Source organism: Fusarium oxysporum, chromosome 1, assembly GCF_000149955.1.
Source record: "Fusarium oxysporum f. sp. lycopersici 4287 chromosome 1, whole genome shotgun sequence".
In the NCBI taxonomy this organism is placed as follows: Eukaryota; Fungi; Ascomycota; class Sordariomycetes; order Hypocreales; family Nectriaceae; genus Fusarium; species Fusarium oxysporum.
Window position 1 is genome coordinate 5,293,204 of NC_030986.1, and position 14,799 is coordinate 5,308,002.

At 49.0% G+C, this 14,799-nt stretch overlaps 6 protein-coding genes and 1 non-coding gene across 8 annotated transcripts; 5 read left to right on the forward strand and 2 right to left on the reverse strand.

Annotated features, from left to right (window-relative positions):
• Window positions 1-178: 178 nt before the first annotated feature.
• On the reverse strand, window positions 179-4,789 carry FOXG_01170 (BolA protein). Its single transcript, XM_018377961.1, has 3 exons — window positions 4,122-4,789; window positions 3,960-4,066; window positions 179-3,698 (listed from the first exon to the last, which is right to left on the reverse strand). The coding sequence occupies exons 1-3, from the start codon at window positions 4,218-4,220 to the stop codon at window positions 3,485-3,487; spliced, it is 420 nt and encodes a 139-aa protein (XP_018233762.1). The 5' UTR covers window positions 4,221-4,789; the 3' UTR covers window positions 179-3,484.
• FOXG_01169 (uncharacterized protein) lies at window positions 196-3,111 on the forward strand. Its single transcript, XM_018377960.1, has one exon. The coding sequence runs from the start codon at window positions 452-454 to the stop codon at window positions 2,675-2,677; it is 2,226 nt and encodes a 741-aa protein (XP_018233763.1). The 5' UTR covers window positions 196-451; the 3' UTR covers window positions 2,678-3,111.
• Window positions 4,790-6,246: 1,457 nt separating the features above from the next.
• Window positions 6,247-8,629, forward strand: FOXG_01171 (uncharacterized protein). 2 transcript variants are annotated; one of them, XM_018377963.1, is made up of 3 exons: window positions 6,247-6,834; window positions 6,902-7,197; window positions 7,250-8,629. In XM_018377963.1, exons 2-3 carry the CDS (start codon window positions 6,919-6,921, stop codon window positions 8,123-8,125), a joined length of 1,155 nt encoding a protein of 384 aa, XP_018233765.1. In that variant the 5' UTR covers window positions 6,247-6,834; window positions 6,902-6,918; the 3' UTR covers window positions 8,126-8,629. The 2 variants fall into 2 exon arrangements, with proteins under 2 accessions (XP_018233765.1, XP_018233764.1); XM_018377962.1 differs by having other exon boundaries at window positions 6,247-6,838; window positions 7,250-8,626.
• On the reverse strand, window positions 7,452-10,203 carry FOXG_01172 (translation initiation factor 4E). Its single transcript, XM_018377964.1, has 3 exons — window positions 9,598-10,203; window positions 9,473-9,544; window positions 7,452-9,419 (listed from the first exon to the last, which is right to left on the reverse strand). The coding sequence occupies exons 1-3, from the start codon at window positions 9,805-9,807 to the stop codon at window positions 8,931-8,933; spliced, it is 771 nt and encodes a 256-aa protein (XP_018233766.1). The 5' UTR covers window positions 9,808-10,203; the 3' UTR covers window positions 7,452-8,930.
• Window positions 10,204-11,859: 1,656 nt separating this feature from the next.
• Window positions 11,860-12,042, forward strand: FOXG_01173 (uncharacterized protein; the record flags this gene model as incomplete). The annotated part of the gene is made up of 1 exon (XM_018377965.1): window positions 11,860-12,042. One exon carries the CDS (start codon window positions 11,860-11,862, stop codon window positions 12,040-12,042), a length of 183 nt encoding a protein of 60 aa, XP_018233767.1.
• A 167-nt stretch (window positions 12,043-12,209) lies between these two features.
• FOXG_01174 (uncharacterized protein) lies at window positions 12,210-13,455 on the forward strand (the record flags this gene model as incomplete). The annotated part of the gene is made up of 2 exons (XM_018377966.1): window positions 12,210-12,633; window positions 12,683-13,455. 2 exons carry the CDS (start codon window positions 12,210-12,212, stop codon window positions 13,453-13,455), a joined length of 1,197 nt encoding a protein of 398 aa, XP_018233768.1.
• Window positions 13,456-13,770: 315 nt separating this feature from the next.
• Window positions 13,771-13,865, forward strand: FOXG_18020. Its single transcript has one exon. It is a non-coding gene; the product is annotated as a tRNA-Ile (tRNA).
• The last annotated feature ends 934 nt before the right edge of the window (window positions 13,866-14,799 follow it).

Genomic DNA, 14,799 nt, shown 5'->3' on the forward strand with positions numbered 1-14,799 from the left:
CCAGTTGAGGCCTGTCAAGATCACCAACTTCACCTCTGACATGCACAAACTAAACTAAAAATCTCAAGTACCGATGACTTGGCGCTGATCAAGCACGAGCCACCCGCCTACCACACCTTACAAACTGGACCCCGCAGCAGCTGCGAACACGGCCCAAAATTACCCGTCGCGTCGCGCTGAATTTCGTTTCGATTCGATAGACCTCGAGCTCTCGAGAAAGCATTTCACTCAATCTTCACTCTAAGAGGTCCATTGTTATCTCACACAAAACTTTCTGTCTGCAAAAGGAATAACCCCATACATCTATCGCATACGTCGCACGTCTCGAAAATCCTATCCTTGCCGCACACCTTCCTTCGATCTCTTCGCCCCGTCGCATAGATTCTTCATCGAAGCCTCCCATGTAACATCCATACATCGCGACAGGTTGTGGGCAATCTTTTGCATCCCAATGTCTCCCAAATCGTCCCCTGGTCGGGACATTGCGGAGCTTTTCAACCGGCATCGCGTTACCAACATTCCGTCCGATCAGAAAGAACTGCTCGAAAGACCAGACTCATGGGCAGTCGAGTTGGAAAACACGCCCCACGGCCTATCGCATCTTCCAGGACACGTTCTTGAGACAGTGAAAGCAGCGTATGTTGCTAACAAAGACATAATTCAAGAGCGTATTCCAATCTCGAAAAAACGCAGTGGGAGTCCCATAACATCACCAAGCAATAAACGGAAACGTAATAGCATCACAAGCACACCTAGATCCGACCATGGGAGGCCCCCACAATCATCTCCCGAGCGTGCTGTGTCCTGGCCTCCAACGCCAGAGCGCATTCCCTCAAAAGACGCAGATTGTATAGCGGTAGCTGTAGTTGACCATAACACCCAGTCATCCATTGTCCACGAAACACCAAAACCAGGCTTCGGACGACCACAGCGGCCAATTTCAAAGCCAATCATTGAGAACCTACCTTCGTCCGGGGAGACTGAAGACGATTTGGAAACACGGATTCCAGATGCTCAGCCTCTTCACAATGGCTCCGTCAATAGAACGGCAGTGCGGTCTAAGCCGACTGCACCATCTCCGCTATCCACGAACAGGACCATGGCTACACCGCCATGCGCTCAACCAAGCAACACAGCTCAAACGGTGGTGCCAAATACCGTATTCACAAGCAAAGAAAATATTCGCGGAAGTGAGAGCCCGAAGACTCGTCGATTAAGATTCAAACCAATCGATATGGACGGTGTGGGTTGGAAAAGGAGGAAAGCTTATAACGAAAAAGATCGTCTGCCGCCGACTATAATGCCCGCAAAAGTCGTCGACAGTTCAATGCCAGCATCGTCCGATTCTATTATCCCATTCACGGGTATACCCACCACACAAGAGTCTGTCAGAGACATCAGAGAGTCAATTGAAATGAAGGAGGAAGATGAAACGACGGACCATATAGAGGAAGTTGTTCCCTCGACCAACTTTCATGGATCAACTGTAAATCGCCTGGTTGTCCACGGCACTGACGAGAAGAAGTCAAGTGACGAGAGCAAGCCCATACAACAACCGACCACGTCTCCCCAGATGGGTTCGTCAAAGGCGACTGCAGCAACGAATTCTCAATCACAGATAAATGACCAGATGATGACAGAAAAGCCGCCTGCTCCTGCGCCACTTATAGCGCCAGGGGCTCCTCTGGAACCCTACGAAGCATTTGTGCAGCAATATCCAGACTACCCCGGTGAAAATGGGGGTGACAAGCTGCCCGGGACCAAGTCCAACTTCATTTATGCCTGTGTATACCTCAACTACCTACGTCCGAGGAAGCAGCTTCGAGACTGCCTATATGACGAGTTCATCCGAGCTTACCCGTGCTCTTATGGGGAGTACGTCAAACGCTCCCGTATGGAACCCATGGTTGCCATCAAGTGGTTCAATCAGCAAAAAGGCCCCTTGTTATATAATAAGTATCTTGTGAACAGGGGCAATCTGAGTCATATCCTCAGATCGTACCCCGATGAGTTCGCACGCGCGAATGAGCTGGTAACAAAGAAAAGCGGAGATGATGCTGGCGGGGATGACATAATGATCTATACAAGCTCAGAAGACGAGGGTGAGTTTGATGAGGACGACAGCCAGCGTTCGGTTTCCCCATCATCCCAACGTTCTTCGGAGAGGGAAAGCGTCATGTCACCACAGCCAATTGCAACTATCGAGGATGATATGGAAATCGACCTCCCTGAGATTCCGTCCGCGCCTCCTTCAACTTCCAGCAAACGAAGGCCATCATTGGCATCGACGGATGATTTGGAGATAGTCTCGAAGCCTATGCCAACAGCGAAGCCCATCACTCCTGCGCAGTCGAACATCAGACGACGGAATCCAGCTTCAGAGAGAAGGCCACTCCAGTCCTCACGAGTTCAAGAGATCTTGACTCAGCCTCCTCCACCCACTTCACCCCAAATGCCACAAACCTCAATGTTACCACCATCTACTATAGGAGGCTCAGCAATCAAGTCGACGGCTCCTCGACCATCACAGTATTTCAAAAAGATATCTGCGGACCTACTGAAGGCAACACCAAAAAAACGTTCTGCCAAGGATCTTGAGAAGCTTCGAGAACATTTCAGAAGATCGAAGGGAACAGGGGCGCAGGATCGTCGAAGCAGCAGTGGCCGGTTTGAATAGAATCGCGAATCGGGAAAGGCGCTGGGATCAGATTACGTTAAGTGGCAGTAATGTTGACGATCGAAACTTTCGGGGAGGCTAAAGCGTTTGTTTTATGTTATATCTGATACCCAAAATTGTTGTTGGACCTGCAGAACTGCCGTCAGCAACATTCTCATGACTGTATAGTATTATATTATCAAGTATCACCGGCCGGGAAAGGACCATAGACTCAATTGCATGAAAAGAAATTGTTCGGTGGCGGAAAGAACAGTCTATTGTGCGTGGGCAACATTTCTATGGTAAGCTAGGTAGCTGGTTCGACTGAGAACCTGGCTTGATTAATGAACTGACAGCATTGCGACGATGCAGAACATGGGAGAAGTATTAGAAAAGAAATAGAGTCCTTGGTGTCCAGTTGCCTTTCCTCTTCAAGATACTCAACTTCAATCTCCCATCATTCCGTGTAACAAGAACAAGATTTATCTTCGCCCCCACTGCCAGTCGTCGTCTCATTTCCACGAAGGGGGGTATCATACAATCTTGTTTCAATTTTTGGTCCCAATCAATTTTGTTTGTGTCTTCACTCCGTGGCACGAACTACTCTCGCTGCCCATCCCTTTTCGACGTTGAGTCTTTTTCGCCTTTGTTCCTTTTTTTTTCTGCTGTTCCCAAATTGGTGATGTTTTTGGTTTTGCTGAGAGTAAGGGTAAAAAAAAAAAAAGAGAAATCCCGGTGTTGTTAAGCCTTGAGGTCGTCATTCTGTCATTAACGGTCATTATGGTTTTTGTTTTCGTGTCTTTTTTGCTGGCGAGGAGAGTGCTATTTTCACTCTTCCTCAGCTTCAGCTCGGGCGGCACGGGCAGCGGCTTCGTCTTCCTTCTTCTTCCTTTGGCGGGCTTCTTCCTCGGGAGTCATGGTGCGCAACTGGAGGGCGTGGATGCCGTTCTCCTGGGCCATCTCATCGCGGAGAAGGGCGTAGACCATGCGGTGACGGGCAGGCTGCATCTTGGAGTTGAAAGCGTCAGAGGTGATGACCACGCTGTCACGTGTTAGTATGCATTGCATCTTGATTGTGAAGTTGGGTTGACCGGGGTATGTGCAGAAGAACGGTGTGGGTGAGCGAGGAAGGGTGTGAGTGAGTATGGGGTACAAGAGACTGCATTGCATGACAAGAGTGTCACGCGGGATGAGATGAGATGAGATGAGGCGACATGATATGATTCCAAATTGAGATGAGATGAGATGAGAAAAGGAGGTTGCACAGAAATCGGTTGACGGTGACAAAGAGCGCAATTCTTACCGAAAGTGTGTCTCGCTGGAGGTAGTGTGTTCCATGGCCTTGTGGTGAGAGTGAAGATGAGAGTCATTGTAGATCTCGAGAGTTTGGGGATTGAAGGCTGCGGTGATCTAAAGGACATAAGTCAGTGGGTGGTTTCGTCAAATGTGCATAATGAGATCTCACCTTTGCTCGAATAAGATCCTCAACGGGAGTGTTGGAGTTGCTCATGGTTGAGAGCTGTCGCTGGACGCTCGAAAAGCCGAGCGCGTATCGTCGAAACATGAGGTATGGCGGTCTGAAAATAGAAGAACGTAGCGACGCCCGAATACAGTTTGCGCAATGTCGACTGAAACTAGATAGAGTCGACAAAGGCGATACAGATGCGACTATTTAAAAAACGAATTGAGTTGAGGTCAATTCGGAATTCGCGGGCGATATAAGAAGAATAGAATCTTTCTTGTCCGGATCCCAAGTGGAGCGATAATGGATCGACAGGGCAACACGAAAGGCTCTGGTTGGCTTTTGGCTGGTGGGAGGGAGGTGAAGTAGGTTTTTTAATGAGGTTCCCGAGTTGTCGGTTTGTCCGCCTCTTTAAGCTTTAGGTTATCGGTCTGGCACTGGCTATTGTTGCCCCCAAAAATAACAACAACCTGGCACACTGTGATGTGACAACTGAAAAGCAGAAACAGGAAGTCAAAAGCGAGAAAATAGCAAACAAGAAACTTTGAGTAGAGCGAGCAGACGAGACGAGACGGAAAGTGAAAAGTTGGAAATACAAGTTGGAAGAGGCGGGCAGGACAAACTGATATACGTTTCAAGATATGGGATCTAAAGAAGCTTGGACTAGGCATGTACAGTACATTCTATGGATTAGTACCTAAAGCAAGGTAGGTATCTAAAAGTGGCGGAACACGTTAACTCTTTCGTGAAAAAAACAAAAACGCATACACTGATTGTGATTTGTGAAATTGACAACTCAGGGAGCCGTTATCCCGTTTCGGTGTGAAGTCGGTGTGGAAAACAACAAGCAAAAAGGAACAAGCAGAAGCAAAGACAGAAAGCCACCAGGGCACAGAGAGATGTACTGTACAGTAAGGTACAGGCCCCCCCTTCTAAACATGTTCGTTATTCCTTCTACTGTGAAAAGCGCGGGGCATCTGGTACTGTACATTTTTACCGTCTTTCCATGAGCCAAAGTGGCGGACAAGTTTTTCGATCCATCACATCGCATCACATCCCTACAGTGCAACACCCCTGAAGGCCTCTTTTTAGCAAATGATCAGCCGCCAATCTGCGTGTCCGTCCAGACGGTTGGGTCGGGCGTCGGCTGGCCCTGACCGCCTGGCTTCTAGAGCGGTGAAGCCAGGAACAAGGGTTACGAACTACGAACCCCTGTTCTCTTTCGTCTCTCTCTCTGTAACTCTCTCTTTTCTCTTGTTTCTCTGACCAGTCTGATCATTGCAAATAATAGAATGCCACGACAAAGCAAGAGAGTCAACCTTCGACTCATGATAGACTGCCTAGTAGACCAGCAGCGTTACTATACATCCCAATGACATATACCACACCCCGGCTGCAGACTTGACAGCATACACAGTGGATCTTGTCACTGGAGCTGTTGGAGCTTTGCTGTAGGTACGGGCCCAAACAGGCGGGATCTGGTGCGATGCGATAGCGGTCTCGTGGATTGGCTCCATAGGTAGTCAAAGTTAGGTAGCGTTAAAAGTTAAGGTCCGGGGTTTGTTAAGAGAGAAGGAAAAAAAGATGTCAAATATGCAATCCACTCATTCACGTATTCGTCTTTGACCTGTGAGTTGTTGATGAGGCCAGCGTTCAACCATAACAGCCCAGCACAACAAACCAGTGTCTTCCCTGTCTCCCACTCGACTCAAGACAGGACAGGGAGAAGGATCATGTATGTAGGTACCTACTGTACTTTGCCGTACTTTCATCTCGACTGTTGGGCCTGTACGGATACGTACGTACATGTACAACGCTTGTGTTGCATTGCAGTCGAACGGTTCCTTAAGCCTCCCAGCTAAAAACACACGCGGACGCATCTCTAGCTGCCGATACTCGTCCGTAAACAAAAGAGGCGCTGCTTATTGGCTTCACTTTCGAATCGCTCTTCACCCTCTCCCTCAAAAAATGTGCACCTTTACTTTCTGTTAGCTCCTCAAAACTGTTCGGCGCGGCTTCTAAAGGGTACGTACCTCCGGGGAAGACGGCCGTCCGTCCGGGACCGTGGGCCGAAGACTTGACCCCATTTACGTCAAAGAGCCAACCCACTTTAGCACAGGACGTTGGAGCTTTTGCTTCACAACGCACGCAACTCCATTTCTAAATTCAACTGTCGATTTCAATTAACTCATGCTCATGCTTCAGCGGGATCGTCAATCCCTAAATCCTATCCCCTCCTTCTTCCCCTCCCCAGTGCATGCCTCGGCAAATGCGCCGTTGAACCACACCTCAACGTAGCATTCAAAGACCAAGTCTGCACAGCGAAGACTCCGGATTGGCCTCTTTAAATTCTTGAATCCTTGTCGTCAAACCCCGGCGCTTCGGGGCCTTGAATTTGTTCGTCATGTCGCTCCTCCGACATCTCGTCACCTCCGCCGTCCGGCGCTCGTCTACTGCTACCTCCGCTTCCTTCATTACCCTCCGTCCCGCTGCTAGAATGCTCTCGACCTTACCACGCTTACCGCTCTTCGAAGCTGTTGCACAACATGATCCAGATTCGAAAGCTGTTATCCACTCTCTTTCCGGTCGGACCTTCAAGTATGGAGAGCTTCTAGGTGATGTTAGTCGCGCACGGGACAGGCTGGCCGAAGCTGCTGGTCGTGAGGACCTCAATGGCGAGCGCATTGCGTTCCTGGTTGAGAATAGTTATGACTACGTAGGTGAGCTCATGACGTGACCTCGTGATATCGCATTGCGACAGCCATTGACATGTGCTTGCATAGTAACACTCTTGGCCGCAATGGCTGCGCGATCTATCGCCGTGCCTCTATCACCTGCATTCCCTGCGCCAGAGCTACAATACATTCTCAACCAGAGTGAAGCTTCATTACTAGTATCCTCGCCAAAGTTCGCATCCAAGGCCAAGGAGGTTCTTGCGACTGAACTCACAACCCAGCCGGCGCATGTAGAACTTCAGAAGCATCAAGGTGGGGGTAATCATGACAAGGTGCAACTGAACAATACCGATGCTGGTGAAGCTAGTATGATGCTGTATACTTCGGGAACGACCAATAAACCCGTAAGTCTGCTCATGATGCTTCATGGCTCCATGTGCTAAAACCTCGGCTTAGAAAGGAGTACTGCTCCCCCAATCGGTCTTGACAGCGCAATCTCGCTCCCTCGTTGAGGCCTGGAACTACTCACCCTCAGACCATCTCCTCCACGTCCTCCCGCTTCATCACATCCACGGAACTGTTAACGCCATCCTTACACCGCTCCTCGCCGGCTCAACAATCGAGTTCATGTTCCCATTCAATGCTGATGCTGTATGGAAGCGTTTCTCGGCGCCCTTTCTCGACAATGAGTCCTCTACCCCTAAAGAGAAAATCACATTCTTCACAGTCGTACCCACGGTGTATAGCAGGTTACTCACTTCATACAAGAGTCTCCCTCAAGAAACTCAAGAAGCCGCCCGCAAAGCCATCTCTCCAGAGAACATGCGCCTCTCCATCTCTGGGTCCGCCGCACTCCCAACGCCTATCAAGACCGCCTGGAAAGATCTCAGCCGTGGCAATGTCCTCCTTGAGCGTTATGGTATGACCGAGGTCGGTATGGCGCTCAGCTGCGGTCTTGACTTTTCAGATCGTGTAGATGCCAGTGTTGGCTGGCCACTACCGTCCGTTGAAGCTCGTCTAGTCGATGTCGACAATGGTGAAATTATCAAAGAAGGAGAAGAAATCAATGCTCAAGGCCGCGAGCGCTCTGGTGAGATTCAGCTAAGAGGCCCAACCATCTTCCGCGAGTACTGGCGCAATCCGGCCGCAACAGCGAGCGAATTCGTCGAAGATTCAGACGGAGAGGGGAAATGGTTCAAGACAGGCGACGTAGCTGTCCGCCGTCCAGTCCCCTCCGCCATCGCTTCCCAGTCATGGGCCACATGGCCCCCTTTACTTCATCCAAGGACGCAAAGTCCGCTGATATCATCAAGACAGGGGGCGAAAAGGTAAGCGCTCTAGAAGTCGAGCGAGAGCTATTATCCCTCCCCGAGGTCGCCGAAGCAGCTGTCGTGGCTGTGCCTAGTGGGCAATGGGGTCACAAGGTCGGCGCTGTCCTGGTTCTAGATAAAGACGTTGTCAAGAAGTGGTCGGCCCTCGACATGCGAAGGGCCCTCAAGGGACGCTTGGCAAGTTATAAGATCCCCCAGGTTATGCGACTTGTTGATCAAATACCCCGAAATGCTATGGGCAAGATCAACAAGAAGCAATTGGTCAAGAGCATCTTCCCCGACGATATCAGCGGGGATGAGAGTTGATTTAATCGACTTCCATTGAAAAAGTAAAAAGTGTAAGATATAAAACTTTATAATCACTCCAGTAACCCACATTTCACCAAATATATGCGAGTATTGTTTCATCGAGTTAGTAGCAATTGAGTATGCCTAGCAAGTATTCATGCGAAGCAACTGATTACAGTTGTTCGAAAGTACAAAAATCTATTTTCCTTTCCCCTCCTTGGGTGGCCCTTTTTCATACTTCGTGGATGCCACTTGGGAAACAGCCCGTCCAAGCAACGCCAATAGAACATTGAGCCAAATGAAATTAAGGATGACTCGTGGCCAGGCTGACTGAGCGGTTCACATGTCCCGGTTCAAGCCAGTCGCCGCTCAATCCTTGCTATCCCGCTTCTGCTTCAACAACTCGTCGACCTCTCGTGAATCGCCAGATGAACGGCGTCAGGTTCAGAAACGTGAAATGGTCATTATCGGATATCGTGCTAAATCAACGTCGTGCCTCTGCGTAAATCCTCGCACGTTTAAACAACGTGCTTAGCCTTGGCTCGTGTGCTGCCCGAGTGGGCACTGTCGGTGTGTCCAGAGAACTCAACCTGCTCTGAGGCAGGCAGCTCGAGAACCTCCTTGAACCTGCGGCCAATAGACAGGAGAATCTCCTTACCCTTCTCACTGCTGCGGCCCTTGCCACCAGCGACATCGCCCTCACCTCGGCCGGGGATGCTCTTTCCGATGGTACGAGTCCAGACACCAATTCGGAAGAAGGCCTTTCGAACGTTGACAACTACACCCATGACCTCGCCATCGTCCTCATCCTCGAGAGTCTCGCCGATAGCGGCCATCATGACCTGAAGCCAAAGACGGTCGACATCGATGTTTCGCTTATCCTTGTACTGGTAAGACCACTTGCCACCGTGCTTATTCTGGGGGTCCTCCCACTCGGGGCGGACGCCAGCCTTGAAGAGATGGTAGTCGGACTTGAGGGAAAGCTCGGAAACGGGTGCGACATTATTCTATTTAGAAAAAATTAGGATGCGGAAGATTTGAGGTCGGGTTGGTGACTCACGTAAACGCCCCAAAATTCCTCAACGGAGTCGAAGGTAATAACTTCCTTTAGGAGATCGTTCCAGTTGTCGCCCTATCACAAGTATTAGTGTCCGAGTTCGGCGGTAAAAGTATGTCGTTTCGCACCTTGCCACTCGGGGGCTTTGTGAACCAGAGAGTCCACTTGTTCTGAAGAGGGTGCTTCACGTTGAAGTTGTCCTTGTCGTGGAAAACGGTGACAGGCTTGTCGTCGTCCTTGACATCGGAAGAATCCTCCTTGCCAGCGGGGTCGACGGGGATGGTGGTGAGGTCGACCTGCTCGTCCATCTTGGGGGTGTCAGCTACAGCGGCGGCCATTTTGTTGGTTTTCTGTCTGCAGGGTCGTGGTGGAAGATGAAGGGTTTCGCGGATGAAAGATCGCGGGGCAGAGACAATAGAGTAGAGGCAAAAGAAGTGGAAGCAGGAGATTCAGAAGTGGGGCGAGAAGCAGTGAAAATGAAAGTTCAATTTCAAAGCAATTCCTTCCTTTCGTGGAGAGTTTGTTTGCAACTTTGCACCAGGCAAGAGTCGCGAATAGCGGTAGAGAGAGAAGGAGTAATAGTCGAATTTGACGTTGTCGGAAGGTGCGAAATGCGCCTGTTGGAGTTTGGTTTGTGTCGCGAGGCGCAAGCAAAAATTCTTGGGTGCTGACCTAAAACTGCTTAACTTTGAGTTTGGCAAGCGCCCTGGTTACGGTGCCTGAAGGGGCCTGGCTTCTGCCTGAGAATTGAGGCCGCACGTCTTTGCCTCTGGCTTGCTTCATCCTCTAACGTTTCACAAGTCAAACGAATCTCACATTTCCTATTCAACTCCTTAATAGCCAGCTATTCGCATTAATTTGCAAGGGACAATGACAGGGCTACAATGAAGCTGCAGGTATCATTGAACCTTCTCTTGTTTCAACATGGGCCTCACGTGCCAAGCAAGATCCCTCTTTGCCCCAACTTTGTGTCTATATCCGATCCCATGTTCCTGGGCCTAATGATTTGCTCCCAAATATTCCTAGTAAGTTTATCGATTATGGGAGGCTGACACTAGATATTTTTATGCCAAGGTCAAGAGGGGGGAACTGAAATCGCACAGGGTATTTCTCAGGAGAAAATACCCTCTCTTGGTTAGTGTTTCAACAATACTTGCAATGACATTCAAACAACATATCCACAAATCGAGCTGGTATGAACCTGACTGTCAACTAGCGTCTATCGGGCCTCGAGAGTTTAATGCAACTCAACTGCATATGACGCAGTGTTTTCAGTCACGCGCATATTCAATGTGGAAAATGGTGTACAAATTTGCTCTTGAAAGTGAGCCTATATGAGCTTTTAAGGGCTCATAAATGCCATGCTGATATGCCATTGGCTTGTCGAATATTACAATGCGCTGTCATACTTGGTATGATCTCCTGGCATGGATGAATCCGGGTTATCAGTTCAACTTCATGACCCCCATTCATGCCTCCACCTCAAACGGTTCAAACCAAACCTCTTTACGTTTTTGAGTCGTCTGTCCCTCGCACCATTTCTCATGTAGGCTGGGATCTAGACATTTCTCTAACCCTGGTCAAGTGTGCCAACAGCCACATTCGAATAAGACACATGGGGCTAAAACATCAAGGACCTAGGAACAACACAGTCAGATATAAACGGCAAAGGCGGTTTCATACAATTGTATTCATCCAGTCAGAAGCTCTGCTCTGGCCAACATGTGCCAACTTTAACATTGCTGCGTCACTTCTCCCTTGAAGCGAGGCGTTCGAGGCGCCAACGATCATCCACAGCTACAATTAAGCCTCAATAGTCACCCACCTTGAACCACGTTCACCATTCACAGTCGATCTTGGGCTGATAGAGCGGGATTTCCCTTTGACGTTTCCCAACTTCATTGGCTTTACGAATATTCCTCGTCCCACAAAGGGACTGACAACTGGTGTGCACCCGCTTCATTACGTACTCTACACCATGACCTTGTCCCAAATGATCGCCAGAGACACGCTAGGTGGTCCTGCAGGAGCGCAGGTACTGGCTATGCCACTCTGGAATGTGAACACGCCTCACAACCTCGATTTCATCCCACCATCGCGACCCCACGGGTCCCTTGGTGTGTCTGTGAGCCCCTCATGCTCATGAGCCATCATCCGAGACCTGTGCGATCAACCGTGGGCTGACCAGGGTTGGTATGCCGGACCTTTTCGTTCATGGTCGACCTGATATCCATATATAGATGCACCAACTTATAACAAGTCGGTCTTTCCCATCAAGGACAAAGGAGTTCCTCTCACCAACACACCCTCTCAGACCAACTCTTTGTGCCTCCTCTTTTACTGTGTCCAAACCGCAATCACTCAATCTACTACCAACTAAAATTACCATCATGGAGCCAGAGACAGTAGCCACCTCCTTTGAGAAAGATGCTTGCAAGACAAAGGACAATGCCCCCAAGGGCAAGACTCGAAGTAGTTCTCTTCTAACAATCAGCTCGGGCTTCACCTTCCTCGCTGCCCTTCCTGGAGGATCAAGCTCTTCGTCGTCTTTCAGATCATCATCTTTTCGATAAATACCCAACACCAACTTTTGTTTCGTTCGATCTGCCTTTCATTTACACACTCTTTTGTTTAATTGTTTATCATCGCTTACACTCTGCTGGATCAGCTGTTTCTTCCTCCATTCCTTCTCAACGTTTTAACTCAACACGTTTCTGTTCTTTGTTGTACTACAAACAGAATGCGGGAGCTCAGGTCATATAGTCCCGTACGCCGCAGTCTTGACTTTGCGTCATTTTGTTCAGACTTGGAATTACCAAGCAATTTTTACGAATATCACTTCAGACGTCTTGGTGCTGAGATCTGTACCATTGTGTTATCAGCATTCTCCCCCAAACAGGAACACCAGGCTCCTCGGACGTCTCCGTGGTTAAGAGACTATCCGGAAGAATTCATCAGACATGTTGAGCTTGTAGCTCATATGGACGCACGTGCAGGAAAATGGGAGAGACTTCTTCGTGATAGTGGAGAGAGGACGAACCTCCTTCAAGCTATCATTTTCAAGGCTCTCGACAATCGAGTGTTTTCACGGCTGCTATTCGGAGCCGGATCCAAGCATGATGAGACATTGCATAATTCCGATGTTGCGCTCATCAATGCAGAAGGTATGTAATGCAACGCAATACAGGAGCAGCGCCACTAATGTTCTTGGAGGTTTCCAACGTAGCGAACTCCGAGCCCATACCAATAGAGCTTGGCTTAAAATGAGCAGAGGGGAGCCCGACTTGTTTTGGAGCGAGGTCGACAAGCTAACCACGGAGGTTTACCTTCTGCTGCTCCATGTCTACGAGTTCACGGCCAGTTTTGACGGTTATGAACCCATTTCCAGAACAGAGTTATATCAGCTACTGCATGACGTGATTTCATACGCAGGTTGGCTCAGTGTAGGACTTCGCATGTCATCAGCCATCGTCTCGATCAACTGGCTCATACCTGGTGGGCTGCACGCACTGGACCAAGTGAGTACCTGTCAACCGGCGTACGAAGCTTCAAAGGAAGCAGCTCAGCAGCAAGGCATGCGGTTACAAGAGCAGAGACCTGAAAGAAAGCAAATAAGCTCCATGGCTAGAGTCAAGATATCGGTCATTCCAGAGATCATTCGATACCGGCCATATCCAAAGGAAGCGAATGTCGAGGGCATTGACTCTTACAGAATGATGGAGCCACATGCGGTGCATTACCATGGATTACAAGAAGAGCATGATGAGAACAGGGCTTTCATTAGCTTGCCAGACTACATCAAGAAGCTGCGGGATAGAAATTGCACACCACGCAACGCTGCCCTGGTCATAATGGTCACTATATTGATCTGCTTGTGGGTTCTTTATACCACCTCGGGGCAACAAACCTGGCAGGAAGCCAAAGGATGGGTGAATCCGGAGCCTGGGCCTGAGCCGGAGAAATCATGGTGGAGCCTAACATGGTAGTGTATCTACCTGATATTTGTGGTCGTGGTTAGTTGGGAGTCGTCATGTTTATTGCCGCAATTGGATCTTGGAGTTTATAAAGGTTACATCGGAACATTACAATGCGAGGCTATTTAATTTTCTATTGACAATTTTGAGAGGAATGCAATTCATCACAACCAATCTGCAAAGATTTCAAGACAATCATGGCAATGTCATGAACATTTTGCTGTTTGACATTTGACTTCAGGGTGGTTTTAGGCAAAGCTAGCACCTCATAGATCCTCCTTCCACCCCAGCACCACAACAGCGGATCACAACCGCAACAGCTGATCGGCTTCCGTAGCTCAGTTGGTTAGAGCGTCGTACTAATACTTCAACCCGAGTATCCGGTAATGCGAAGGTCTCAGGTTCAAGCCCTGGCGGGAGCATTGTCTCTCAGTGCCCATCAGCTTCTTTTTGAATTTTTGCCGATTTTCCTCGATTATTGAGACCGATATTTGCTCAGATATTTTAATAAACAGTCTTGGTGTTGAGTGGGATTTGGTGTGGTGTTGCGGAAGTCGCAGTCAGGGTAGGAGCGAACTGCCGGGTGGATCTGATCTTTATGATCAGATAAGATTAGTAGAAACGGGATCAAATCATTACACCATTAAGATGCAATCCCTTGTCTGTGACCCCCAAATTGTGTGATGAACCCCTCACTGTTGGTGATAGAGTCTGCATTGGTTCCTCTCATCCATCGTATGGTCGGAACTAAACCTGCGGAACTGTCACCACTTTGAGAGCAGTCCTAAGTTTAGCATGCTTTAGGATAAGTTACTCTAAGGTTCCTAAAGCTTAGGATTGCCTTACCCTAAGTTCGTCCCAAGATATCTGCCAGATGTTGTTCAGGCTTTCAACGTTATGAACTGTCAGACTATAAAGTGCGAAAACGCCAATGTCTGCAAGCTCCCCAGGCTGTAGTAATAGCTTCGATGATGTTTCTTTTCGAAATGGTACTTCGGAGAATGTGGTCCCTGATCGTCGAGCTGTAATGCATTAGTGTTTCGGGCCTCATTCTGCAAAGTTGTTCCCGAACCCAAGGTATGGGACGTTAGTTGCATCTCTGACTCGTGTCGAATTGGCACCCGGCTGAAGCATGCAGACGACCGAGGATCTCTTATAATAGAACACTTCCAATAACAGACTGCAATTGACGTCTTCATCTCAAATACACGATGCCTCGCACCTAGACAGGCTAGGTAGGTAAGCCTTTCTGTATTGAATACCGCCGCCTGCCATCTCACTCTTTTGAAGGAACTTTGCCCCCAGGCCCTTCAAGTCTTGTCCATGGTTTCTGTCATGGACGCTTCTCTACCGTCA